At 26.7% G+C, this 26,730-nt stretch overlaps 8 protein-coding genes across 13 annotated transcripts in view; 5 read left to right on the forward strand and 3 right to left on the reverse strand.

Annotated features, from left to right (window-relative positions):
* The window catches only part of LOC103568686 (kelch domain-containing protein 10 homolog), a 29,170-nt gene extending 2,667 nt beyond the window's left edge, over positions 1-26,503 (forward strand). For 2 of the 6 annotated variants that reach the window (XM_053736885.1, XM_014441087.2), the window contains exons 2-4: positions 1,883-2,634; positions 2,708-3,049; positions 11,451-11,701. In XM_053736885.1, coding sequence (XP_053592860.1) covers positions 1,921-2,634; positions 2,708-3,049; positions 11,451-11,630 — 1,236 coding nt within the window. In that variant the 5' untranslated portion in view covers positions 1,883-1,920 and the 3' untranslated portion in view covers positions 11,631-11,701. The other 4 variants (XM_053736887.1, XM_053736888.1, XM_053736886.1 and 1 more) reach the window with 4 other exon arrangements.
* 35a-4 (conserved uncharacterized protein 35a-like protein-4) lies at positions 11,647-12,495 on the reverse strand. The gene has a single exon (NM_001414777.1). It carries the CDS (start codon positions 12,454-12,456, stop codon positions 11,689-11,691), a length of 768 nt encoding a protein of 255 aa, NP_001401706.1. The 5' UTR covers positions 12,457-12,495; the 3' UTR covers positions 11,647-11,688.
* On the reverse strand, positions 12,729-14,350 carry Int-1 (viral integrase, bracovirus particle protein). Its single transcript, NM_001414775.1, has one exon. The coding sequence runs from the start codon at positions 14,318-14,320 to the stop codon at positions 13,334-13,336; it is 987 nt and encodes a 328-aa protein (NP_001401704.1). The 5' UTR covers positions 14,321-14,350; the 3' UTR covers positions 12,729-13,333.
* LOC103568690 (hypothetical protein) lies at positions 18,323-19,844 on the forward strand. Its single transcript, NM_001414776.1, has one exon. It carries the CDS (start codon positions 18,358-18,360, stop codon positions 19,519-19,521), a length of 1,164 nt encoding a protein of 387 aa, NP_001401705.1. The 5' UTR covers positions 18,323-18,357; the 3' UTR covers positions 19,522-19,844.
* Positions 20,494-21,324, reverse strand: LOC106693438 (uncharacterized). The gene has a single exon (NM_001414891.1). It carries the CDS (start codon positions 21,297-21,299, stop codon positions 20,538-20,540), a length of 762 nt encoding a protein of 253 aa, NP_001401820.1. The 5' UTR covers positions 21,300-21,324; the 3' UTR covers positions 20,494-20,537.
* LOC103568691 (hypothetical protein) lies at positions 21,068-22,279 on the forward strand. The gene has a single exon (NM_001414886.1). It carries the CDS (start codon positions 21,550-21,552, stop codon positions 22,237-22,239), a length of 690 nt encoding a protein of 229 aa, NP_001401815.1. The 5' UTR covers positions 21,068-21,549; the 3' UTR covers positions 22,240-22,279.
* On the forward strand, positions 22,476-23,292 carry LOC103568692 (Bracovirus particle protein HzNVorf9-like 2). The gene has a single exon (NM_001414887.1). The coding sequence runs from the start codon at positions 22,562-22,564 to the stop codon at positions 23,270-23,272; it is 711 nt and encodes a 236-aa protein (NP_001401816.1). The 5' UTR covers positions 22,476-22,561; the 3' UTR covers positions 23,273-23,292.
* On the forward strand, positions 24,232-25,205 carry LOC103568693 (uncharacterized). Its single transcript, NM_001414888.1, has one exon. The coding sequence runs from the start codon at positions 24,249-24,251 to the stop codon at positions 25,161-25,163; it is 915 nt and encodes a 304-aa protein (NP_001401817.1). The 5' UTR covers positions 24,232-24,248; the 3' UTR covers positions 25,164-25,205.
* Positions 26,504-26,730: the final 227 nt, after the last annotated feature.

A 26,730-nucleotide genomic window follows, 5' to 3' on the forward strand; every position in this document is an offset into this window, starting at 1 on the left:
TAAAATTTTTGTTTTTAATAATACGCAATTTATTTAGAAAAACAATAAATTTGTTCGATATCTTTATTTAATTTTATAATTATTATTAAAAAATCAAATAATTTTGGGTATTTGAGTTAAGTACAACTTTTTGTAAAATTTATTATTATTTAATTATGATTTTATTTAAATAAACGAATTAATATAATGAAGACAAAAAAAAATAAATATATTAAAATTTTTTAATTGTATTCTATGCAACCAATTTTTTTTTTATGATAATTATTTAAGGTGTTTTTAGATAGTGCTCTCGGTTATTTAGTTAATCCGATGACGAACTGTCATATTCATATTTCATATGAAATTTTAGTAATTAATTAAAAAAAATTAAAGCCCTAGTTGAAAAAATAATAACGTTATTGTACGATCTCGCTAGGATATTTAGTAAATAAATTTTAGCCTAAAAAATTTAACATTTTGAATTACAATTTTAATATAAACGTTTTGCTGGAATTAATTTACCAAATACCGTTTAACTTCCAATTGATAACAATTGTAAGTAATTTTTTTTAATCTATATTTTAGCGAAATTTTATTTTTAACAAGTGTTTTATTATTTTTTTTAAAACTTATTAATAAAATTTAGGTACCATTATGACAGATCAAGGTCGTTTAAGTAAATTTTTTAAATGCCGTTTATTAGTACCTTTGAAAAATTATGGTCCGGATTTGAAATTGTAATTTTGTCATTAAATTATGATACGTCAATGTAACTGAGTTTTAAATTTAAACAGTTTTGTAAAAAAATGAATAATAAAACATACAAATTAAACTTGCAGTAGTACGCATAATATTGTAAGCGGACATAAACTGTGTATAGTAAACAAAAAATATTATCTGTAGAAAAATGTCTTTCACTAGACGTTGATAAGTAATTCTGATATTTTTTCGAATTAAGATTAAACGACATGTTTTTTTTTTTTGTTAATTCATTATCAATTAAAAGCTAATAAAAGCGCGCCCACGTAAAAAAATTCGTTCCAAATCTGAGTAGAACTTTTGTGATTTTGGTTATAAAAAAAAAATTTTTTTGTTATGCAGGACTTTCTTAAAAAGTTCCAATTAGAAACCAATAGCCCCATAAGAATAAAAAAACGTTCATAGAAAGTTCCGAATTAGAGATTTTTTAACTTTTTCGGAACAAGGGTAAAATGTAGTAACAATATGTTTTGAGAAATGTTTTAAAAACATTCGTTTTTTAATGAAAATCCGCCTATATATAAAGTACTAGATAAATTTTTTTTTCTTATCAAAATTACAAGCCCTTATTAAAAGAAAGGATTTAAAAGGATTAGAAAAAAAAAATTTTAAATACTTTTTGATGCTTTTGAATACTTTGAATACTTTTAAATCACCCTTCTTATGGGCATTTAACATTGCAAATCATTTCGAATCAATTCTTTTAATCAGGGAAGTGTTCAAAAAAAGTTCTGCTCGAAGTTCTAATCTGTCTCAAGTTGAGAAGTCCCACATGTTGAACGTTTTTGAAATCTTTTTAGAACGAGTTTTTTTCACACGGGTAATACATATCCCCAAATAAATACAAAGTCAAATGTCATTGATTTAATATATTACTACGTTTTTTAATTTAATTTATTACTTTTCTTATTTAATAAGTTAGGTAATAAAATTAAAAAAGTTTTCAGTTATAGAAACAATAAAAATATAATTGTATAAACAATAATAGAATTTTTATTGTAGAGGGTCATCACCAAGTGATCTTTTATGTTTTACAATGAAATGTGACTAAAAAATTAATTTTATTGTTTAAATTGATTTTAATTTTAATAATTAAACATTAAATTTTTATCTCAATATGACATGATCATTTTTTTCTTTCCAGAATAATTTTTGTAATATTTTACATCCATAAATGTAAAGATGTATGTTTTTAAACCATACGCATTTACTGAAAATAACAATAATAATAATAACGATAATATTGAAAACCCAATTGGCAGAGTTTGTCCAATAATAAATTGTAATGATAAATATTTATATTCATATTGTGGTTCAAGCGGTCATGGTGGTATTGAATCAAGTAATTCATTATTAGAAAACGACGAAATATGGAAACAAAATCGTCCATATTTTCGTGAGCTATGGAAGTATAATTTATCAACACAACAATGGCAACGTTTTAATAATCAATTACAATTGCCAACTAAAAAAATAATTATATTCGCAACGTACTTTACACACGATAAATTAATTTTATGTGGAAATAAAAATTTATCAAACAATAATGATAATGAAAATTATGATGATAACAATAATAATTATCCGATGTATATATGTGATTTAATAACTGGTGATATTGATGAATATAATACAACAGGTTCAGTACCTCAATTAGATTATCATCAGAATTTTATACGTGATAATAATTATTTGTACACACTTGGTTCCGGTTATTTTTTTGATGTACACAGAATCGAAATTACAACACGTAAATGGGAATGTGTTTATAGATGTTGCCGTAAAAATTTATTAAACGATCCACCGGTTAGAATCGGGCTTACATCTATTATTGATGATAAAAAAATTTATATTTTTGGCGGCATTACTGACTTTGATTTAGAACCACCACTCAGGGTAAAATTTTAAACTAGTTAAATTTTTATTAGTATCAATAAATTAATTAATGTTTTTTTAAATTTAATTTTAGGAAATTACGGTATTTGATATCAAATTGAATTGTTGGAATATTTTACAAACAATTGGCGATGATGATAATACACCATCATTTCCAACAGACAGAAGTTGTTCTAGTGTAGCACATTATAAAAATTATAAAAATGGCGAATCAAGTGTTATTTTATCGGGTGGTGGTAAAACAAATAAATTATTAGATGATATTTGGGAGCTTAATTTAAAAACTTTACAGTGGAACTGTTTAAGTAAATTTAATGCTGTTTTACCACGCCCTGTTAGTAATCACTCGATGTCTGTTACACCCAGTGGTAAATTGTATTCATTTGGTGGATATGTCAGAGATTCTGAAAAAAAGGTAATTCTATATTATTATATTTTTTAGACATCAAAATTATTATAAGATAATTAAAAGTATTTCAAGTCTAAAAAATAGTGCCTTTTTAAATCTGTAATTATTGAATATCTAAAAACTTTTTTTTAAATTGGCTAAAAAATTTTAGCTCAATTTTCAAAACTCTTAGGTTTTTTTTTAGCTCTAAAGTCAAATCATTGTCTATAATAGGAAAAAAATGATAAAAAAAACCAGATTAAATTGAGTTAAAAAGTGTATTTTATAAATTAACAAACATCGTTTACCGAAACTTTAATGGAGAATTAAATAAAAGACAGTGATATAAATCTCGGATTCGAAAACTAACCCTATAATTCAAGAGTTGTCAAAATGGAGTCCTGTTTGATAAAATGTCAATATTGTATGCGCGCGCACTAAATCAATTCATATATTTATTTTTTTAATGTACAGAGGAACAAAAAATTGTGGTTCTCCCAACGATAATATTATAGTAAAAAATTTTATTAGCAGATACTTCAATATGTGATAAAGAACACTATATAAATAGTATTGACAACTGAATACTGTAGTGAATATTTCTTATAGTTGGCTACACGTGTGGTTGAGTTTATTTCGAATTCCGAAGTAACACGTACTTAAGCAAGTGCTCTTGTATTGGCAGGGAGTCTAGTATATGGTGGGGACAACTGAATCGATTACAGCGCTCGCTGTGGACACTATTTCGTAGAATCATGCTCTTGTTGAACACAAACACGTGAAAGTTAAAGATAAAAATAAATCATAATAGTTGTTGTGTTATAAATTACCGAAATTGCAGAAAAAACAATATGTCATAATTTATTGAGTCGAATCCGGTTTGAATAATGATGTTCATCACTGCCTAAAAATTATTAAAAAAAAAAAAAAAAAAATAACATAAGTTAGTACTGTCTCAGTTACGATTCACCAACAAATTATCATGAATAAAAATAAAATTACTCACTTCAACTTTGTTAAATACTCGAATTAATATTCTACTATTTTTTTAACGTTAATTATTATCCCGTGTAAAAAAAAAATTGTTAAAAAAAGGTTAAAAAAGTGTTGACTATTGTAAACTTTAAAACTTGACACAACGACGAACTATTTTTGAACGTTTTTTTAACTTTTGAAAATTCAAGAGAAAAATCAATAAATATCCTTGTATTATTAAAATATGCTAAAACGAAAAACGTTTTGAAATAGTTCAAAATTAATTTTTTCTAAACGTATTTTGCACTGAAAAATCTTAATTTATAATATTAACCCTGCTTAAAAAATCCGATAGATTCTCATAAAAAAATTTTTATGAGAATGAATCGGTAATGTGTCCCATCGAAAAATGAGAGTTCATATTAGAACCTATGAGAATATTCAAACCCGAGCATAATCCGATAGAAACTTACCAAATCCTTCAACTTATGTCTCATTCATTCTTATATAAAATTTGTTGTACATGTTCACATTTTTATCGGAATGATTAGGAATACGTCGTACTTATACATTTCGTAAAAGAATCAATTGGAAATATAGACGTCTTGTTTCTTCTTGTTGTAAAAGAATGAATGGGAAAATAGTTTCATTTTTTCACGTGAATTCGAAAGCGACCTTCTTATGGGAATCTATGAGATAATAATTTGCAATGCGTCAATTTCTTATAAGATTCTATGGGTACAAGTTTATACCACTCTTACCGCTGTATAAGAATGAATGAGAAAATAGTTTTATTATTTTTACGTTAATTCGTAGGCGACATACTTATGGGGTTCTATGAGATAATAATAAAAAAATGAGAGAAATATCGTATATTTCTGTTTCCTAAGATAATTAAAAATTATTTGGAGTAATTTAAATTTTTAAATTATTTTCAGTTGAATTGAATAAGAAAACAAAATCATTTATTTCTTTGTTTAAAAAAATAATTTAATTACTAATTGACAACTCATTTTAACCCACTGAGAGTTATACAGTAGACTCTGGTTATAAGTTACATCGGACACTCTACTCACTCTCACGTCAATTTCATTTTTTCCTGTAAGTAAGAGTATAGACAGAAATATAACTGATAACCAGAGTCTACTGTATATTATTTTTCAACTTCGGTAAAAAAGAAATCTTTAATTATTTTCCAACATGTGATGGGACTCGAACTGACGACCCTTCGATTGAAGCTCTGAAAACAGTTCAAAGTCAAAAGCTTTACCCCGCACGGCCACCACATGCATTTGGAAATCGAAATTTATTCTTTCACTTAAAGCTATCCAGTACTATATATGGCCAAGATTAAGCTTAAAAAAATTATTTTTATTTATTATTGAAATTTTGATAATATGATGTTCTCTTTATTTTTTTTAATAGTTTTAAATTCATTTAATGCATTTTTTTTAAGAAAGTTACTCAATTGTTTCTTTTCTTTTTTCATAATCTCGAAAAATATCAGTTTTAAACTTTATTAAATTGATTAAATTACAAGAAAAAACAGATAAAATTAGATTCGAATATTCCTAAAATGTTTTCCGATAAAAAAAAATACATGGTTGTTTTTAGTATTTAAAAAAAATATAGCGTAAAATTGTTTGTTTAATAAACAAATAAAAAATTATGAAAAAGTCGTTTTTTTATAAAACAAGAGAACATGATAAATTATGATATAAAAAAAAAATAGTTCATTAATATGAATACTAAGCAACAAAAATAAATCGTTAATTAGCAAATGCGCTTTTTAGCAATAAAAATATTTTTTTAAGGGACAATTTTTTTCTTAAAAATCATTATTTTCATCAAGCATCTTATTCCCAAAAAAAAACTTTTTTAAATCTTATTAACAATGCATTTGTTTATAATAATTATTTGAACGATGTAAGTAAAAATTTTTTTAAAATTATTGTTCAGTAGCTTTTAGCAATAAAAAAACAAAATAATCAAAAAAATAAAATTCCTTGATTGCTTTATTTACATTTTTAATTTTTCAATTCCTTAGATCGTAAATAAAAAAGTGAAAAATCGAAATTTTTTAATTTTTCCAACGGCGATTTTTTCTAAACCCTTTCAAGAACAGCTCTACGAAGTGAAAAAAATCCTGGATTCTTAGTTTAGACATAATCAGGGTTTTTATATAAACTTTGAACAAGTAAAAATGAAATAAATAACAAAAGCATAGTTAATTGTAAAATTGAGGTAAAATTTTCTTTTCGGTGGATTATTATTAATCCATGTGTTTAGAAAGAACCAAATTTTTTTTATTTCTTAATATTTATATTTAATCGGTTAAAATAATTTTTTTCGATTATGCTATTGATTCTATTAACGCGCGTGCATGCGCTACTACCCGTTTTTAGTCCCATTTTCACCGCTAAATTAAAATTATAAATATTGTTGGGTACAGTTCGGGGAGACAGGACTTTTTTTGGAAATTTCCTGCTCTTTGAGGATCTTTTTACAGATTTTGGATATCGTAAATAGTTGTTGAACTATTTGTAAAAAACCAAACCACTTTTTTTTTTTTTTTTTTTTACTAAATTGTTAATGACTTACAATTTTTGCCAGGCCCAAATTTCCACTTTAATTCTTTTTTATAGATGCTATTTCGAATCAAATCAGACCTCAATCATAATTTTCGGTGGTCTTGGACAGATTTTCGTCAAAAAGGCACTTGTTGACTAGACTAATATGTTTATATGCGTAAATACCGTAACTTACTTGAGACAACAAGTCATTGAACATACAAACGGGAATATGATGAATTTTATTATATTCTCATAAAATTCAATTATTAATGACAGGATCATTTTCTCATGCGTTCTTATTAAAACAGAAATTTTATTATTTTCTTTTAGAATCCAATTGTATTTGTATTTTATACTTATTTTCTTTATGGAAAGATGTGTAATTTTAATTTTCTCTATCAAAAATACAATTGCACTTTTTTATTTATGTCTTTATAAATTTTTATATTATGTTTTAATAACGATTTTGGATTTTTTATACTGATTTTATATATCTCGTTCAATTCTCGAGCATGATTTTTTGTAACCATCAGATGTCGCTTTCGTCGCGCTCCCTGCCAATAAGAACCTTGTGCAAGGCTCATAATTACTAGTAGTAGTAGTCTCCTTCTACACGGAAAAAAATTCACGCATTTTTTAAAATTCAACTATCGTAACTTTCATTATATAGTATCGTAACGCTGAACTATACGTTTTAAATCATAATTTTTACAATAGACTACACTGCAAAAAATTTCTCTTCAAACAATTAAATTGGTTTTGTTAAATTTTGTTAAACTAAAATTTATTTGGGGGAGCTAAATTTTATTACGTCAACATAATCAATTTTGTCAATTTTAACAAATGATTTAATAGACTCTATTTAGTTGAAATTAATAATATTTCACTCTTTAAGATAATGAGATCACCTGAAAAAGTTAAGAAAATATTTATTTAATAGACAACTAAACTATTTTATAGTGCCAACAAACCCAAATATTAAATGACCCTGAAGTTAGCTCTCAGCGCTTAAAAAAAAAGTTTAGTTAAAGATATCTCCGAATTGAAGCATTTTCAAGAAATTCGCTTAGTGGGGATTTATTTTTTGGGAAATTATCTACAAATGGTAATGGTAAAAACATTTTTTCCACACACAAAAAAATTTAATTATTTATAATTATTTTAATTTAAAAAGAAAATTTTTGGAAGCTCTCACAAAGCAATCCATTATCAGATATTTATCAAATTTAATAATTGAATATATTTTTTCATTAAAAATTATGGTTTCAGTCATTTTTTAAATTATTATATTAGTTTTTTCTGGAGCTCATAACTTCGCGAAAATTCATTACACAAGAGAAAAAAAAATTGTCATTCCTTCATTTTTGAAGAATCTGACGATGGTGTTTTTTCAATTTTTAAAATTTTCATTAATTCCTTTTATATCTTCATCTTTTGATTTTTTAAAAATTTTTGATATCAAATATAAAGTCAAAAAATGATAATAAATTAAAAAAAAAAAATACACGCCTTTATTTTTGAAAAATCTGATGATGGTATTTTTTTAATTTTATTAATTTTCATTAGTTCATATAATATCTTTATCTTTTAACTTTTAAACAAATTTTAACATCGGATTACAAATCAAAAAATGATAATAATTAAAAAAAGAAAAACTCATGTCTTTACTTAATTAAAAAAAAAACCATTGTTAGATTATTAAAAGATAAAGGTATGAGTTTTTCTTTTTTTAATTATTATCATTTTTTGATTTGTAATCCGATGTTAAAATTTGTTTAAAAATCAAAAGATGAAGATATTATATGAACTAATGAAAATTAATAAAATTAAAAAAATGCCATCATCAGATTTTTCAAAAATAAAGGCGTGAATTTTTTTTTTAATTTATTATCATTTTTTGACTTTATATTTGATATCAAAATTTTTAAGAAGTCAACAGATAAAGATATTGAATGAATTAATGAAAATTTTTAAAATTAAAAAAATACCATAGTCAGATTTTTCAAAAACAAAGGCATGACTTTTTTTTTAATTTATTATCATTTTTTGATTTTATATTTGATATCAAAAATTTTTAAAAAATCAAAAGATGAAGATATAAAAGGAATTTGTAACAGGGTAATTTTCAACCTTGCCAAGTTTGGCCCCTTTATTAATAGTTGTTAATAAGGGCGCCACTGGAAGATAAGACTCGGCCTTCCAGAACCGGAGATGTTATATTTAAAAATTTCAGGGTCGTTGAATTTTATGAGAGTAAGAAAGGATGAAGAATTAAATTTATCACACAATATAATTAACAATTTTATTTATCACTACAACTATACCCACCGGGTTTTACTTCACTTATAATTAATTTATTACACCTGAGTTCACCGGACTTTATTACATTAAATATTTGGTCCCCTGGACCTTATAAAATTAAAATAATTAATTGGCCCCTGGCCTGATCCCCTGGATCTATTCGAAATTTAGTCCCCTGGACTTATTACTATAACTTGGCCCCAGGCCTGATCCCCTGGATCTTAAATAAAATTTAGTCCTCTGGACTTTATATTAAACAAAATATTCAATTGGCCCCTGGCCTGATCCTCTGGATCTAATTAAATTTTAGTCCCCTGGACTTTAATACTGGCCACCGACCTGATCCCCTGGATCTATTAAAATAAAAATTGGCAACTTGCCGGATCCCCTGGATCCAATTATTTCCAAAATATTTAATTAAAATTTCCCCTGCAATTATTTCGTTTCACACACACACACACACACACACACACACACGTTGAATTTATCTTTCTCTTGTCCACTGGACTTAATTCACTCACACACACCGAATTTAATTTATATAAAATTTTCTCACTAATATTTTAAATTTACTTAATTTAGTTAAATTCACTTCTCTCTTTTATATAATTATTTAATTAATTTATAATATTTTACCAGTAAAAATTTCCATCAAGTGTTAGATTTCTTTCTCGAATAACTGACGCTATCTCTCTCGAATTCGTGTCTTTCTCTCTTCGCGTTAAACTCTAGATTTTCTTTTAACAATTTTCGGACATCAACTTATTATTCTCAATTTTAAAATCTCAATCTTTCATCGCGATTTTCATAGCACTTGATTTTCAGTCTTGTAAGTTTTATCTTATTAATTTACCGATTAATTTATTATACAACAAGGACTAAATAACTATTATAAATTCTGGCCTCGCTGCCGAGAATTATTTTACCAAACACCTGGTTAATTATTATTTTATTTCTTTACAATAAGTTCTGGCTTCGTCGCCGAGAATTTGCTCTATTCAAGACACAAAGTTGTTAATACTTCTAATAACTTTATTCTCAATGTAAGTTAATTTAATAATTCTGGCTTACCTGCCGAGAATTAATATATGCACAGCCCTTCGATATTAACATTAAACTTAACACTTATTCACCGGATGATACTGTTGGCGTCTCTCTAGCTTCCCTTGGTCTTTCCTTGGTTTCCGGTCTTCTGAAGAAGGCTCACGGCAGATAGACGTCCGTTAGGCTTGTCGGCTCGACCGACTCTCTCTCGATTTTGCGGCTGTCCTGTTGTTATATATTTTCAGCTCGGCCATTTTCGGAAACTTCCGGAAAATGGCCTCCCCACTTAATTAATTTTGGGACAGAAGTCCGAGCTTCTTTAATTAGCGCACCCGGCGACAAGTCGAAAAACTCTAACGGGTACTTATTTGGGGTTTCGGCTCGGGTAACTGACCAGCCGTGGGAAACCACGATTTTCCTTGATGATACATTAAATTTTACCCCGTTACAAATTAATGAAAATTTTAAAAATTAAAAAAACACCATCGTTAGATTTTTCAAAAATGAAGAAATGACAATTTTTTTTTCTCTTGTGCAATGAATTTTCGCGAAGTTATGAGCTCCAGAAAAAACTAATATAATAATTTAAAAAATGACTGAAACCATCATTTTTTAATGAAAAAATATATTCAATTATTAAATTTGATAAATATCTGATAATGGATTGCTTTGTGAGAGCTTCCAAAAATTTTCTTTTTAAATTAAAAATTTTTTTGTGTGTGGAAAAAATATTTTTACCATTACCATTTGTAGATAATTTCCCAAAAAATAAATCCCCACTAAGCGAATTTCTTAAAAATGCTTCAATTCGGAGATATCTTTAACTAAACTTTTTTTTTAAGCGCTGAGAGCTAACTTCAGGTTCATAATATTAAAGCAAAATATTATTGCATTAACTCTAATAAATATTACTTAGGCACAAAAAATATATTCATTTAAAATAAATATATATACTTATTGAGGTTAATAAATATATATTTAAACCTAATGATTATTGATTTAAAAAGTTATGGTGCTAGGCAGCAGCAGCGGGAGTAGTTCGGTGCTCGCCACCAGATCGCGCCCACCACTTGTAGTGTCCCTGGTAAGAAACTTATTTCAGAGTTATTATATTCTCAACTTGAAACATTTTTGGTACGGGTTACTCGCTGAAAATTAGCTTTAAAAAAAACCGCTATATGCTTTGGTGTTGAAATTTCTTCACTACTACTTGTACTAACCTCAACTATAGCTGCTGTTATAGCCACTCAATTTTTTTCGCTGTATGAAATTTCAATCGAATCACATACAGTGAATAGACATCCTTTCTTTTAAATACATTTCTTATTATGAAGATAAAGAAAAAACAGGAAACTTCACAAAGTAAAGACTTGAAACTACCAAATTACTATTTAACGTAAAGATTTTAATCAACGGTATAAGCTAAAAAAAAAGCTTAAGAATTTCTTTAACCAAAATAAATTATCTTATAAATTGTTTGATGCTAATTACTATTTTAAAGCAGTAATGATTTAAAAAATATTTAAATTTAAAAGGTGACTGAAGTTACTTCTGCTATTAATTCAACATGGTTAACAATACCATCACTAAAAGAAATATCTTGGGATGCTGTTAATTATTATTGTAAAAATATACAAGATAAAACAGAAGATGAATTGTTAGATCTTGGTTTATCGTTGGAGTTTATAAAATGTTTAAATTTTAATAGTTATTAAAATATTTATTTGCATTTTTTTGTTTTTTTTTTTTTTTTCGTTAAAAAATTAATAATAATTAATTTGATTTTGTGCTAGTTACTTCTTTTAATCCTGTAATCTTATTTAACTTTGAACCAGTCATTAAATCATTCAAACTTGTATTATAACTAGTTTCAAATAATTTAAATATTTGACTACGTTTTACATCAATCTCACCAACTGACGGTTCTATTAAATTAAAAATGTCATGAACAATATCAACTAATAATAACGTATAAGTTTCATCTGTTGATGGTGATGTATATATAATATATCCACGATTAAACTGTTCAATAAACTGGTTAAAGTTATCAATATACAAACTATATTCATCAACCCGACTATTATACAATTTAATTATTTTTTGTGCTTTAGCATGCATTAGACTGAGAATACTTAAATATTGTCCATTTTTAAATGAAATATTCATTTGATCATTTTCATCGTCTCGAATATCCGATTCATTTGATTTAATTAGCAAATATTCTTTTTGAATATTGTCGAACCGACGTTTCATCATATCTATCTCAACAGCTATTTGGATTAAATCAGCACAATCTCGTACCACTGTTAAACGAAATTTGTTTAATTCTTTTTTTAATTTTTGATATGTACTATCAACTTTTTTAAATTGTTCTCTTTTTAAATGAATTTTACTGTCATTAAGTAATGCTTGTAAATATGATAAATATTTTTCATCTATTTGATCATCACACAAAAATTTTATACGATCGGTTATTTGTTGTATTAAATTTGTTATTGAATCAATTTTGCTGGTTGATTCCGGCAAATCTGCGTCTTCCATTTTTTTAATAATAAATTATTGTTTTTCTACCAACAATTATCCTCTATAATAAGAAATTTTTATCAAAAAAAACTTTGAAGATGTTTGAAATTTTTTAATATTTCATGTATTTTCATTTAAATTTTTCTCATGATTTTAAATTTTGCCACCTACTTGATATTGTTGAGATTTTGTTATTTTTTGTAGAGTAAATTTTTATCTTTTGTAAAAAATGTTGAACGTCTACTTGGCGCAATTTTTTTTACAGAGAAACAGTATTTGATAGAATTGGTTTTTTTTTTTTTATTTTTTAGATCATTTTTTCTTTCAATTTTGAAAAATAGATGGGACGTCAATTGCACAAAATATCAAATCTTTGAGTAGCTATAATTATTATTAACCAAAAAAAAAAAAAGAATAGCCGGCCTGAAATATTTAAATGACTAACGTCAATAGACCACTGTAATTTACTGACACTCTACGCAACTTTTTGGTACTTTCCTGTAATTTCACAGTTAACTACTGTAAAATGCTGTAATACCACGGAAAACTATGGCAATCTGGTAGTTTTACCGAAGTTATCCAAAATTTACTCCAAACTTATTGAAATCACGGGTTTGTACCGTATTTTAAATCTGCCAGTATGTTACGTACTTTCGTATGTTTTATTTGTTCGTTCTACAAGAGATAATTGCTATATATTTTTATTAGTATTTATGCTTAGAAATTTTTTTATTTGACATTTTTAATTTCTTAATACAAAAATTGAAAATTTTCAAGGTAAATTGTAAACGGTAAAAATGACATTTCATAAGTGACCGATCTGCATAATAATTGACATAAGGTGCAAAATCTTGAAAAAAATATTAAATTTTTTATATAAAATTCATGGAAATTATTATGCCAATAATTGTTGATAAAATTCATCGGTATCAATAATATGACTCAGTTTAGAATTTAATTGTTGTAAATCATAACGTACATAACGTTTAGTTGTATTTATTCTTTCGTGTCCTAGAAAATGCTGCGCAGCAGCTAAGTCATTTTCTTGTGCCAATCTGGTACCAATAATGTAACGCATTACATGTACACCAAAACCATCTGGTGGTACTTCACCAACAGCAGTCATATAAAAATTACGTATTGTATTTGATAATACACGTGATGACATATTGAATAAACTTTCAATAATACCCGTGCGTCGATATTTTTCAACTTTATTTTTATAAACTTCCATTAATTCATCAATAAATTCTTCCAACACACGATTCCATGGTACTGACCAAAAATCAGATGTTTTACATTTCAATGCTATCACCGGAGATCTTTCATCTAATTGAACTAAATTTTCAATTGTTAGTTTACATATTTCAGCTGATCTTAAACCGGAATAATAAGCAAATAATATTGCGTATGCGCGATTATTTTTATGTTTATTATTATCGCACCATTCTATTAATTTAACAATATTACTATTTGGTGGTACGCGTTCTTGTGGTGACTTTTGTGAATCAAAAATACGCTGATTAGGCTTTATTGCTGATGAACCAAAAAATCTTACACGTCTTAATTGATTATAATAACGTACTATTGTACTTGAACGTATACGACGTTTGTACATTTCAGTGATAAATAATTTAGCGCGTTCGTCATTATCTGCGATCATTGATAATTTTAATGTATGACGAATAATATTTTTTATTTTATTATTTACTCTCGATAATTCTAAGCGTTCATCTAATGAAAATTTATAATATTCTTGATATAGTTTATCTTCGTTATCATATTTTTCTTTTACGTGTCGTTTTATTAGTGGTAATGAATGTAAATTTGTGTTGATATTATTGGAATTATTATTAATTCTACTATCATTATTCGTTTCCATTTTAATGTCACGAGAACTTTCTACTTTTTTTTTTTTTTTTAATAATAAAATAAATTTAATTTGTTAAATAAATTAAAAATAATTATCTTCTATAATAACACAATACAACATTCTATTTTTTTATTTACTCAAGGATAAATGTAATTTTCGAAGTTTAACAATAAATAAATATATATATATATATATATATATATATATATATATATATATATATATATATACTCCCCCCTGTAAAAATTTTAATTTTTTTTAATTATCAAACTTCAATAACATCAATTTTACGATAAAAACTATAATTTCTAATGTATCTTTTACATTTTTGATATAATTTCATATCTATATAAATATCAAACCAAATTAAATTACTTAATAGAATTTTAAAATGATCAATAAATGTATAATCATCATTTATGTCATATACCGTTTCATTATTATTATCATTATCAGCTTGCTCTTTATTAGTAATCGGTTTTAATGGCATTAAATTAATTATTAACGTATTGTCCAGTAATGATGACGATGGTATTAGTACATATATTTTATGTAATGGGTATAAAAATTTTTCAATCATTGTATATTCAGTATTTCGTATAACTGGTGCCAATGAAAATATTATGTTATCATTTACATATTTTAGTGGATTAAAATAAATATATTTATTGTTATTGTTACCATTATTATCTTTATTATTATTATCAGTATCTCCCTTTAATTCTTCATTCTCTATTTTAAGTACATTTAGATTATAAGCATATCGCAAAACTGTATAATCATGTTCATTATAAACTACAAATATCCATGATAATGATAAGTTATTATTATTGTTGTTATTATCATGAAATGTACGATTATTAAAATAATCGGTTAATACCATAAATTTATGATTATCATCACGTAGGCATTCATTTTCGATAAACTCTTTAACGGATAACATTTCAACTATTAAATTTATCACACGTTATATATAATTTTTTTAGCAATTACATTTTATATAGTTAATGTTTTTTTGTTTTTATAATCGGTGTACTAAGAAAAGGAAATAAATTTTTAATTTTTATTGTGTTCGCTTGTTAGTAATTATTTTGATTAAATCTAATCCTCATAATTAAAAATTACAACAACGACTTTAATTTAAACTATTTTGTGATCATTAGTCATAATATCTAAGGGAAGCTCTATTGAAATTTTGTATACCACATTACAACAAAGGATAAAAACTACCTGATCAGCTTCTAGAACGTCTGCGAGCCTGTGATCGACTTCTAGAACGTCTACGAGTCTGTGAACGACTTCTAGAACGTCTACGACTCTTTGATCGACTTTTAGATCGTCTACGAATTTTTGATGGACTTCTAAAATATGTCCTTAGTCGAGATCGACTTCTAGATTGCTTACGGGATTTAGAACGTCTTCTTTTTTTACGACGTGATTTTTCTAATGAATTAACACCTAATGGCGATTGTAATGTACTACTAGTAAACATATTACTTTTTTAATAATATAGATTTATAAATTAATATAATAATCTGTTACTAATAGTAATGAAAAAAATTTATAAAATTTATTTAGTTATTTGATTACTTCCCAAGTAATGCATTAACTGATAGCGCATTAAGTAAAAAATCTGGACATCGATTGGCCCTGCGGGCTAGCCTCAAAACTTCCCACTGTTTTCGAGCTCGAGGAGCTCCCCTGTTTTTTATGAGCTTTTCATGATATTTAGGCAGAAATCAATATAAGTGATCAAAGTAAGGATTTATATGAGTTTTGACTCATATCAAAACGTTAATACATGGAACATCAAAAAAAAATCTGGGCAACGGTTGACCCTGCAGACCAGCCCCAAACTTCCTGCTGTTTTCTAATATCTTTGAGTCTACTAGATCAAATGATCTGAAATTTTCAGAAAAGTTGACGGCCAACAAACTCTTTCGATTGCTACAAGAACGAATTAAATCGGTTTATTAGTTCAAACGTTATAAGAGGTTCACACACACACACACACACACACACACACACACACACACGCCGCGCGCGCGGGCATCATTCTAAAAATAGTCAGAATAGTTTCCTAGGACCTCCAAATGTCGACATCTGATAAAAAATCGATTTTTGAAAATCAGGGTGAAAATAATAACTCCCCGAATTTTTCGAAAATCTTTGAATTTCTTAGCGGGAATTTAGAAAAAATATTGCTGTATTAGCACTACTATTAGGTTACAGTAACCATCTAAAATTTGGAAAATCGTAGATTGTTAACATAGCAATATTTTACTTGCGTAAAGGTTAGATTGCTATTTTATCCATACAATGTTTTGTTAACTCAACTATCTATATAGATGGGTGCTACGGTAATACGTATTACTATATTAACAATACGCATTGATATATTTACAATCCGGATTGCTATATTAACCGTTGGGGTTGCTATAATAGCAATCAATAGAAATCGTCAAAACAGCAGTACTAAGTATGGGGAATATTACCAAAGAATATGGTCAAATTGACAATACTTTTATTTAAAATTGAAGATAGTCAATGCAGCAATCTAGTATTGCCGAGTTAACGATACATTTTGTTATGACAACTATCTACCATTAGCAATACTTCAGATGGTTACAATAACCACATTTTTTTCAGTGTACATACAGCTATAAGAATATATCTGATTTTTTAAGCAGGGCAATTTGTATTTAGAGATTTTGTTTCTGAGAAAAACTCAGCCAAAAATATCTGATGACCTCTGTTAACATAAAAGAATGAGAATCTTTCAAATGTAAAGATGGAAATAGTTACTTCATTGAATTTTGGGACGTATTGTCTTTTTTTTTTTTCAGTGTGTAAAGAAACCATATTTTCACGTATATTTCAAATAGCTATCGATTAAATCTTTCCAAAATCTAGTAGATTGTAGGAAAAACAATTATAAGTTGAACAAAAAAAAATGAATAAATAATTTTATCAACGATTAGTAATGAAGTTATAAATATTCGAAGATATCAGCTCATAATTTCGAAAAGAGCAAAAACGAGTAAGCGTTATGGAATGAAAAACATGCGACAGCAAAAGGGAAAGTGGTCAATAGCACGCTCTATAAGTATCATGACAACTAACTTAATAAGAAATAATTTTCAAAAATACAAATTTCAACAAAGTGAAAACTGTAACAAAGCATCCCGTAACCCTAGCACCCATTTCCAATACATCTCTATGTGCATTAGCTCCTTGAAAAGCTGTTAATAGTGATAGATGTACGTTCAACAAACCGATATTTTAGCTATACTTCTTAGTTGTTCAAAAGATATCTTATGAGTCATCAAAACTAAAAGCTATCTGTAAAGATGTTTTTTCAATATCGTAGATATCTAGTTGGAATAAATTTTAGATAATTCTATAATTATTAATTTTTTAATTTTAAATAAATAATACTTTATGTTACTCGTGTACTAAGGAGCGAATAATTTGACGCTCATGTCGCGATCGTGATTGTCATGTTCGCTTCTTAGTCCACCTGTAGAATACAGTATTTTTTGTAAAGGCTGCTATGAAAGTTCAATTTTCGAGAAGTAAAAAATTAAAATTTTATTTCAAATCAAATTTCTCAAGAATATGATAATTTTGAACCTAAGTTGTAGTGTATGATTGTTTGTATTTTTATTCTAATAACCATAAACTGACAAAATTGTTTATCGTAAACGATACATATCATATGAATGACAAAAAATAATACGTTGTCGCAACGTGTAGTGGCTTTTCACTCGCTTCAAGTACAATCACGTCGTTAGTTACAGAGAACAAAATTAAATAAAATCACTGGTCGTGACATCCTATGACTACATTAATTAAGTTAAAACTGTAAAGTTATAGGCTATTTAGTGTACAAGTGCAGTTAAGTAAAATGTATAGGTAAGGCTGAATAGATTTGGCGCTTTCGACACGACTTACAGAGCTCGGAAATTGAACTTTCACAGCAGGTATTACAAAAAATTACTTAAACAATCTCTTTTATTAGATGTAAATAACAATCAATAAAAAAAATGTCTGGAGTATATGAAATATTTGCAACAAATTTTTATGGACGTAATTCAACCAATAATACTGTTGAAATATCAATGATTAATGATCTATCTCAACCATTCGTATTATATTTATGTATTGTTAAAGAATCTGTCGATATTATTGATTATATATCAACAAAACCATTTGGTTCAGATAATTCAAAAATTCGAAATCGAAAAGAAGAACCAACCCGTTTGTATATTATTAAATATCAATCACCAGATAGCGATGAATATCAAACAACTATAAATGCCTTGAACATAATTATTGATAGAATTGAGCGTAATGAATTAAAAGAGTTAATAAATTATAATTTATCGTCACGTATATCAGTGTTTAAACAATACAAATCTCTGGAAACATATTACGATTGTAAATATTTATTGAAAAATTTTCCTTCAATAAATATTGTTTATGTAAATAAATCATTGCCATTGACTTATAATTATTATGATACAACAACAATATCACTTTGTACAGATTACCAAAAACGTGTTATGCTTGACGATAATAATAAAAGAAAGAGTATACCAATGGGTATGACACAAATATGCTGTCCAGAAAAATCAAACGTATTGTCAGTATGTAATTTTACGTTACGTAACAATGAAATAAATAATTGGTCAGTATGTAAGTATAATAATACTGGTCAATTAATTTCATATGAAGTATGCAAATGTTTAAATGAAGTACCATTATTACGTTGGCATAGTTTTAATAAAATATTACGCTTAAATGATGAATTTACGCAAATTACAACACATTTGGCATATCTTAAAACAGAAGATAATTTAATATTTTGGTTATCAACATTACATACATTTATGCCATCAAAAGATGAAGGTATTTATTGGGATAATAATCAGCATTCTAATTTAAAATTATTGCACGATAATTATCCAAATGAAATTAATGCTGTTGATTTAAATTATTCATATACAGATTTTAATAAATTAACGTACTGCCAGATTATAAATATTGAAGAGGTATTTTTAAAATATAATTTTGATAATATACAAAGTAAAGAACGTACTACTTTTGCGTTTGATACTGATGGTAGTACGGTTATGTTTATTGGTTTGTTGAGTCATAATCTTTTGGGTGTAGATCATATGAAACATTTTGATAATTTATTATTTTAATTATTATTTAAATATAAAGAAATTTACTATTTACAATTATTCATTTTTTTATTTTACATTTATATGCAGATGACATAAAGATACATAGAAAAGTTAGCAACGAAAGAGATCAGTGTGTCTTTCAGCAAGACATTGATGAACTTGAGATTTGATGCAAGAAAAATAATAAATAAATTGTCATTAAACTTAAAGAGAAATGCAATGATCTTTTTATCACGGTCACATAACCAACTGCTTGCAGTATATCTGTTTGATGGACAGGTTATCCAAGTAGTTAAAACGTTAAAAGACCTCGGTGTGATAATTGATGGAATAGTAAATTTTTCTGAACATATTAATAGCATAACGCTTTGTACCTATCGAAGTCTCGGGTTTATCTGGAGAGCAAGCAAAGAGTTCAAGAATGTCAATTGACTGATACATCTCTTTTCAGCGTTTGTCAAATCCATATTGAAGGATAGGTCTATTGTCTGATCTCTGTTTACTGCACATAAACCACAATCGAGGATACATATACTACACTAACTAGTAGTGCTGTATAATTTAGCCAACGAAACCGGCCATAAAGTTTAATCAGGTTGATGAGTTCATCAGTCAGCTAGCGAATTTAAATTAAACGGTTAACTTAGTTTAAGACGTTTTTTTTCTACCCCTATTTCTTCACTATTTTTCTTTTCACTATTTTTTTTTTCTTTTCTTCTACTGGTTCCCCAGCTGGCCTAAGGGTGCGCTCTCGTACAACCAACTTTTTTACTATAATATTCTAAAAAAAAAATATTCTACGCATGCGCAAACTAGAATATTATGATAGTGGGAGAAACATTTTAATCAGAACAAATCCCGCGCTTTCACTGAAACGATCATATTACCCTTCTAAAATTTTAAACTTGAGGTTATAACTAAATCAACTAATATCGATCATCAATACCTTTCAATTTTATTTTGTAATTTTCATTGCAGGGTTATTTAAAAAAAAAATTTAATTTTCCATTGTTAATAAATCATAAGTATAATCTTTAGTATGAATCGAGACGAAAGCATTTAGCAATAATTGATTGCATTTTTTCATAATAATAGAAATACGTCCAATTAATAGAATCACGAGGTAATTCAATTAATGTACGATGATGTTTATCTTCTTTTACAAACGACTCATTAAGGTCATAATGAAATTTATCATTTGACGTAACAACATTTATATCAATTGGTGTAAAACGTTTATTGTTTAAACAATGATAAAATCTCAAACAATTTTCACATTCTTCCGATAGTTTAGGGCATTTTTGAGGATTATTTATATCTGAACAATCGACCCGATCTAAAGAACAATTTTTAATCTTTTCACATATGTTTTTACTATACGAAAGATTTCGTTTCCACAACCATCTGTAATAAGGATTTGGTACACTCAGTATGTTATAAATACCATCAAAGAATACACATTCATATACAATAAATTGTTTTTTGCTATTTATTAAATAATCTAAATATAACATTGCATAGAAACATCCAGAATTATTACCAGATAATATAAATTTATTCTTTTCGAGTTTTCCCGATGTAGTATTCAAATTTATTCTTATGCCCAAATTGTTAAATACTTTATTATGCAGTAAATCAATAATGCAATTCATTGTTTCATATAAATATTCCTGTAAGCATGTCGGGTACTCAAATACACAAACTGTACGTCCCGTATTGAATGATAACATTTCAAAGAAATATTTTTGAATTTTTGTCGATTGAAAATAATCACCAGTGAACCATATTATTGGCATCAAATTGTCTGTACTAAAATCTAAATTTGTATTTGTACTTTTAATAATATAGTAACAATATTCTTTTTTCTTAAAAATGTATTTTTCACAAGCACTATTAACATTTGCACTATTGGCATTATTTGATACAAATATTGGTGGTATCCAATATTTTGATATTATGGAATATAATATAGTACCATTTATTATTAAAGTTATTGTAGTTATTAGAAGGGTAATTATTATTACATAAATAATAAGAGACATCATAATGAGTGCGTTCTTCATTGATAAACGACGTGATAAAATACGTTATAAACAACTAGACGATAATTTCCGTGGATATAATCTATCGGAATATATTAATGTCGCTACTATAAAAGGTGATTGTTTTGTTCATTATTTTTATGCGACGCCTATTAATAGTCATACATTAAAATCATTAAAACATAATCATGTAGATCGTTTAGCTTGTATTTATATTAATAAAATTAATAACAAAATATTATTTATACGTTACGATGGATTGGCTAAAACATTTGACGACACCAATATTGTTGCTTATGATTATTGGACTATCAGTGATACGACATTGATAGTAAACGATAATAACAGTATTAATTATTATATTGAAAAGATAAATCGAGAAGAATTAATACTTTCTGATAATATTAAAAATTCACTTGATGATTACGAATATGTTGGTTACGCTCACTGGCGTTATTTTGATCGAGGTATTTTATATTACGGCACACGTTTTTCTTACGATACGGGAATTATTAATGCACTTAAACGTAATGATGATAGCGAAAAAGAAAAAAAATTTCTCGAGTCATTTATTATGTATGTGGCTGTACATGATAATAAAGTTTTGTGGTCGCAAATTCAAATCAACGATTTTGCTGAACGATTTCATATTAATAATTCAGAAAATATAACTGTCATATTACCAGAAAGATAATTATTAATTTACATAAGACACAATTAAATACAATTGAATTATTTAAAATTAAAATTTTTTTTTTAATATTTTTCATAACTAATTCGTCTTTATATTAGTACTAGAATTTTTGTTACAAGCTAGTAATTAATAATTATTAGCATAAATAAAAAATTTTATTTGGCTATAATTGTTGAGTATTTAAGTATTTTGTAAACTATTAGTCGTACGAAAAAATTAAATCAGACAAAAATTGTAGAGAATTAAATTTCTTTTGGAAAGAGTACCAACAAGATATAATTATTTTTGATATTTACATAAATATTGATATTGTTTGTTACGAATGGCGACTGAACCAGTAACTAATCCAATAGATCCAGATGATTCATATCAACAATTATTGAAATTAAGTGAAATTGGTGAAGGTGTATTACATAATTTTTATGGCATTGATAAAGCAGCATTTAATATTAATATTATTAATAAAATAGTATTATTGTGCCAAAAAAAGGAATATGGTATAAAAGATTTACTTGAATTGCGGGATATTACGAAATTGACAATATTTAATCAATATATTGATGAAAAAAATATTGATAGGATTAATCATTTAGAAAAATATATTGATGTTTATTTATCCGCAATTTGTCGTTATAAAAATCAAAATTATCATTTTGTGCGTAATAAATTATTACCATTGTTACGTTTAAGAACTAAACCACCATTTAGTGAACCTGATTTAATTGCAAAGGGTACGGTATCACTTAAATATCCTGAAACGAATACTAAACGTAAAATAAATAATAATATTGATATTATTCAAATGATAAGATCACAACAATCACACATTCGGAATACACCATATGAGCTTTTAACTCATAATAATCGTTTAAATAATTATGGTAATAAACAAATTATACTAAGTGGTTCAGTATTTCTTACTTTAGCAACAACTTTAGTTAATTTACAAAATGTTATGTTGAAAAATAATAATGAAATGGGATTTTATGTTAAACCATTTTTGGAAGTTAATACATTAAATTGGGAAATTTGATATTTATATTATTTCTAAAATGAAAAATTTTTTTTAAGATATTTTTTTGTACTTCAATAAATATTAGAAATAAATACAGGTTGTTGGTACTGTTTCTTAAGGCTGCTCTTAAGATCGAAACTATATTGATCTTGTCTTGATCTCGTCTCGACTTATCAATCTTTTTTTCAGTAAAAGAACCTGTATTATTTGGTAAGCAAACAGTGAGTGGGAACACGATAATCAGTCGTGTTTTTAACATAATGTATAACATAGTAATGATTACTATGTTAATCGTACTTAGTCGTATGTAAAAACGACCCACTCCTATTATAATGAGAACTAGTAATATGTTAAGATCAGTTTCTACATACTTCACGATCACTCTTGTGAAGCACAGTAACATTAATTAATTTCTCATATAGCAGTTTTTTTCAAGGCTTGCACAAGTCTGCTCTCAAGTTCGATAGTTGCTATCATCACTATTTACCTATGGGTCTTGCTCCAGATATTCGAGGCAGATTTAAATCGCAAGTCTTACACAAGAATTTTGGTGAAGTTATTATTCAATTCTAGGGGAAAATCGGCACCAGAAGCATGTTGAGTCTACTTTACGCATGGCTTGCTCTAGATCTGCTCAAGCTAAAACTGGTGGTAGAAGGAATAGTATGGGGAATATCGCGCGTCTTGAGCAGATCTTCAGCAAGCCTTGCGCAAGTTTCTTGGACAAGAAATTCGCCAGAAAATTTTGGCTGCACCATGTTAGAAATATTTTCAATATTCTTGCCTACAATACCATAAGCAAATCATGCACAATTTTTAAGTCAGTTCTTTGCTACAAAATCTTGCGCAAGGCACATACGTAAAAAGAGACACTGGTAACTGTGGGCCTTGCACAAGGCTCTTATACAAGAGCACTCGTTTAAGTGCGTATTACTTGGGTTGATAAATAACTTTTTTAAATTTCTGTTATAAAATTATCCCTTTATATAGATGTATGAATATTTTAAATAATTATCATTATCAGTTATCGACTTCTTCAAAATCTAAGTACATAATGTTGAAATTTAGCGATTCACTAAAACGTAAAAATAACGACAACGAAAATAATCTTGACGATGACGTCATAATAATGCAAAAACCACAAAATACTCGTGATTCAGAATTAGCTAGTGAAAATTTTAAAGTTTACATTGGTTTGAAACCATACACTGTTATGTATAATTCAAATGAAGTAAATAAATTAATGCAATACATTCATCACATTATTGATTACGCGTGGAATTATATTGAAACATCGCGATTTACAAATTTAATCGATAATGTTTGGCACGTTGCAATCAATATGGTATCGACAATATTAAAATTCAATAATTTTACGGGTATTGATAAATGCAAGGTATTAATTACTGAAAATAGTGTATTGCTTAGCGAGCCGATTGTTATAACAGTAAATAATCCATCAATGACAAATAATTTATCAGATAATGTTAATGATTCATCAGTTATGTCTTTGGAAACACAATCACAGTCACAATCAGGATTACAACAACCGTGTGTTATGGTATCGCGTAAATTATTACGAGAATGTTGTAAAATAAATCAGTTACCGCAAATAAAATTTGATGATAATACACGATTAGAAAATTTAGAAGAACATGTTATAAATTGTGCTTATGAGCATGTAAAAGAAGTTCCATTGCAAGAAGAATTATTACAACTATTAGTTGCTGCGGATCATGCTGCTAATCATTTTATGGAAGAATTAACGTATCAAAAAACTGATTACATTAATCATAAAAATTTTGCACGGTCATTTTATACATTACATTCTAAAATAAATATACAATGTAAAATGAATGCTAAACATTTGCCATTAAATTTACTTGCTCGTTCCGATTATTATGTTTGAATTTATAATTATGGATTTTAAATTAAATAACAAATTTTTTTTATATTAATTATTAATAATTATTTATTTTTTAGGGTTCTTAATGCCGAAAAAATTTTGAATTATTATTTAAAATATTAAGACGTATCAAAAATAATAATTTTAAGTACTAGTAATAAAATTTACTCTTATGTAACTCATGCAGAAGACTACGCTGCTAACCCGCTCAAGTCAACCTAATAAAATTTTATATTAAAATACAATCCTTTTTGATTAGTCGAAAGAGTGGTTTAATATATATTAAAACACTCACTTTTCTTTTAAACCGCTGAATTCGAGTGAAATGGGAGGAACATATTCCTAAATACTCAATAATTCAAGTCAATAACTAATCTATCACCTTATGAGCATGTGTAAATCAAGAAAACTTCAGCTAAATTTGATAACCTTAGATATCTCTATTAATTGATACGACATTACACCAAAGATGACTTTTTTTTATCAAGTTAAGTTTTATAAGTGAATATAGTATTAAATAAAGTATCCAATTTTATAAAGTATAAGTTTTTTTAAAAAATAATAAAACTATTTTAAACCATACCTGCACCGAGAGTTTAAATTCCAGCCCTGTTTAGAGGGAAGAAAGTCGTTCTTTTCTTTAATGAGAAAAAAAAATGATCAGAACATACGTCATTCTTCCCGCAGAGGCAAAAATTGAAATTTTCAGGTACAGATCTGGTGAAAAATTGTATTCAAACCATGGAGAAAGGTATGATATCCCAATCCGCGTGTTTGCCACTTATGCTCTAGTGACATAATAGAGTATTATACCGATGACACATGATGTATAAGATACTATTTATTTCCTTTATTGAATTTATAATTATAAATTAATTATTATTTATTAGATAAGGAAGATTTAAAAATTGATCGGTTATTTTAGAATATCAACAAATAATAATAAAATGCAAACAACAATGGACACGAATGCTCCGGATACTTCAAACAATTCAATAAAATTAAAAGATATTTACAACAATGAAACACGTAAAGGCATACTGCGATATTTAACTTATTTATGGATTCGTTACAATAATAAAAACCGTGATGAACAAAAAGCTAACGAAAATATAAATTTACCAATGGACATTAGTTTCTAATTGAATAATTAATTACATTAAATAAAAATAAATTTATATACAATTGTATGATTATAATAAATAAAATTTACTTACTGCTGTTGTTTAGATAATTATTAAACATAATTAAAAAATAAATTAAGGTAAAAGTCCCTATACCCGCTCACTTTTCATTGAAGTGAGATTAAATCATTCAATACAAATTAATAAATAAAATGTAAAACCATATTTTTTTTTTATAGTTATTTTTTTTTAGTTTTAAGTATTAGAATAAAATTTTAGTTTGGAGAATAAATGTTGATAATTAATAATTCTTAATTTTTTAAATAAGGTCCTTGAGTAATCCCATACTCGTTCACTGAAAGTTGTGATGTACCATTACTCGATCAACACATGGCCCTATAGTCGCTCAAAGACAATATCAATTAGACTATGATAAGTTTATTGAT

The sequence above is a fragment of the Microplitis demolitor genome, chromosome 2, assembly GCF_026212275.2.
Source record: "Microplitis demolitor isolate Queensland-Clemson2020A chromosome 2, iyMicDemo2.1a, whole genome shotgun sequence".
NCBI classification, from domain to species: Eukaryota; Metazoa; Arthropoda; class Insecta; order Hymenoptera; family Braconidae; genus Microplitis; species Microplitis demolitor.

Coding starts and splice junctions, on each gene's coding strand:
- 35a-4 (NM_001414777.1), bottom strand. CDS start 12,456: ATGGAAGACGCAGATTTGCCGGAATCAACCAGCAAAATTGATTCAATA.
- Int-1 (NM_001414775.1), bottom strand. CDS start 14,320: ATGGAAACGAATAATGATAGTAGAATTAATAATAATTCCAATAATATC.
- LOC103568690 (NM_001414776.1), top strand. CDS start 18,358: ATGTCTGGAGTATATGAAATATTTGCAACAAATTTTTATGGACGTAAT.
- LOC106693438 (NM_001414891.1), bottom strand. CDS start 21,299: ATGCCAATAATATGGTTCACTGGTGATTATTTTCAATCGACAAAAATT.
- LOC103568691 (NM_001414886.1), top strand. CDS start 21,550: ATGAGTGCGTTCTTCATTGATAAACGACGTGATAAAATACGTTATAAA.
- LOC103568692 (NM_001414887.1), top strand. CDS start 22,562: ATGGCGACTGAACCAGTAACTAATCCAATAGATCCAGATGATTCATAT.
- LOC103568693 (NM_001414888.1), top strand. CDS start 24,249: ATGAATATTTTAAATAATTATCATTATCAGTTATCGACTTCTTCAAAA.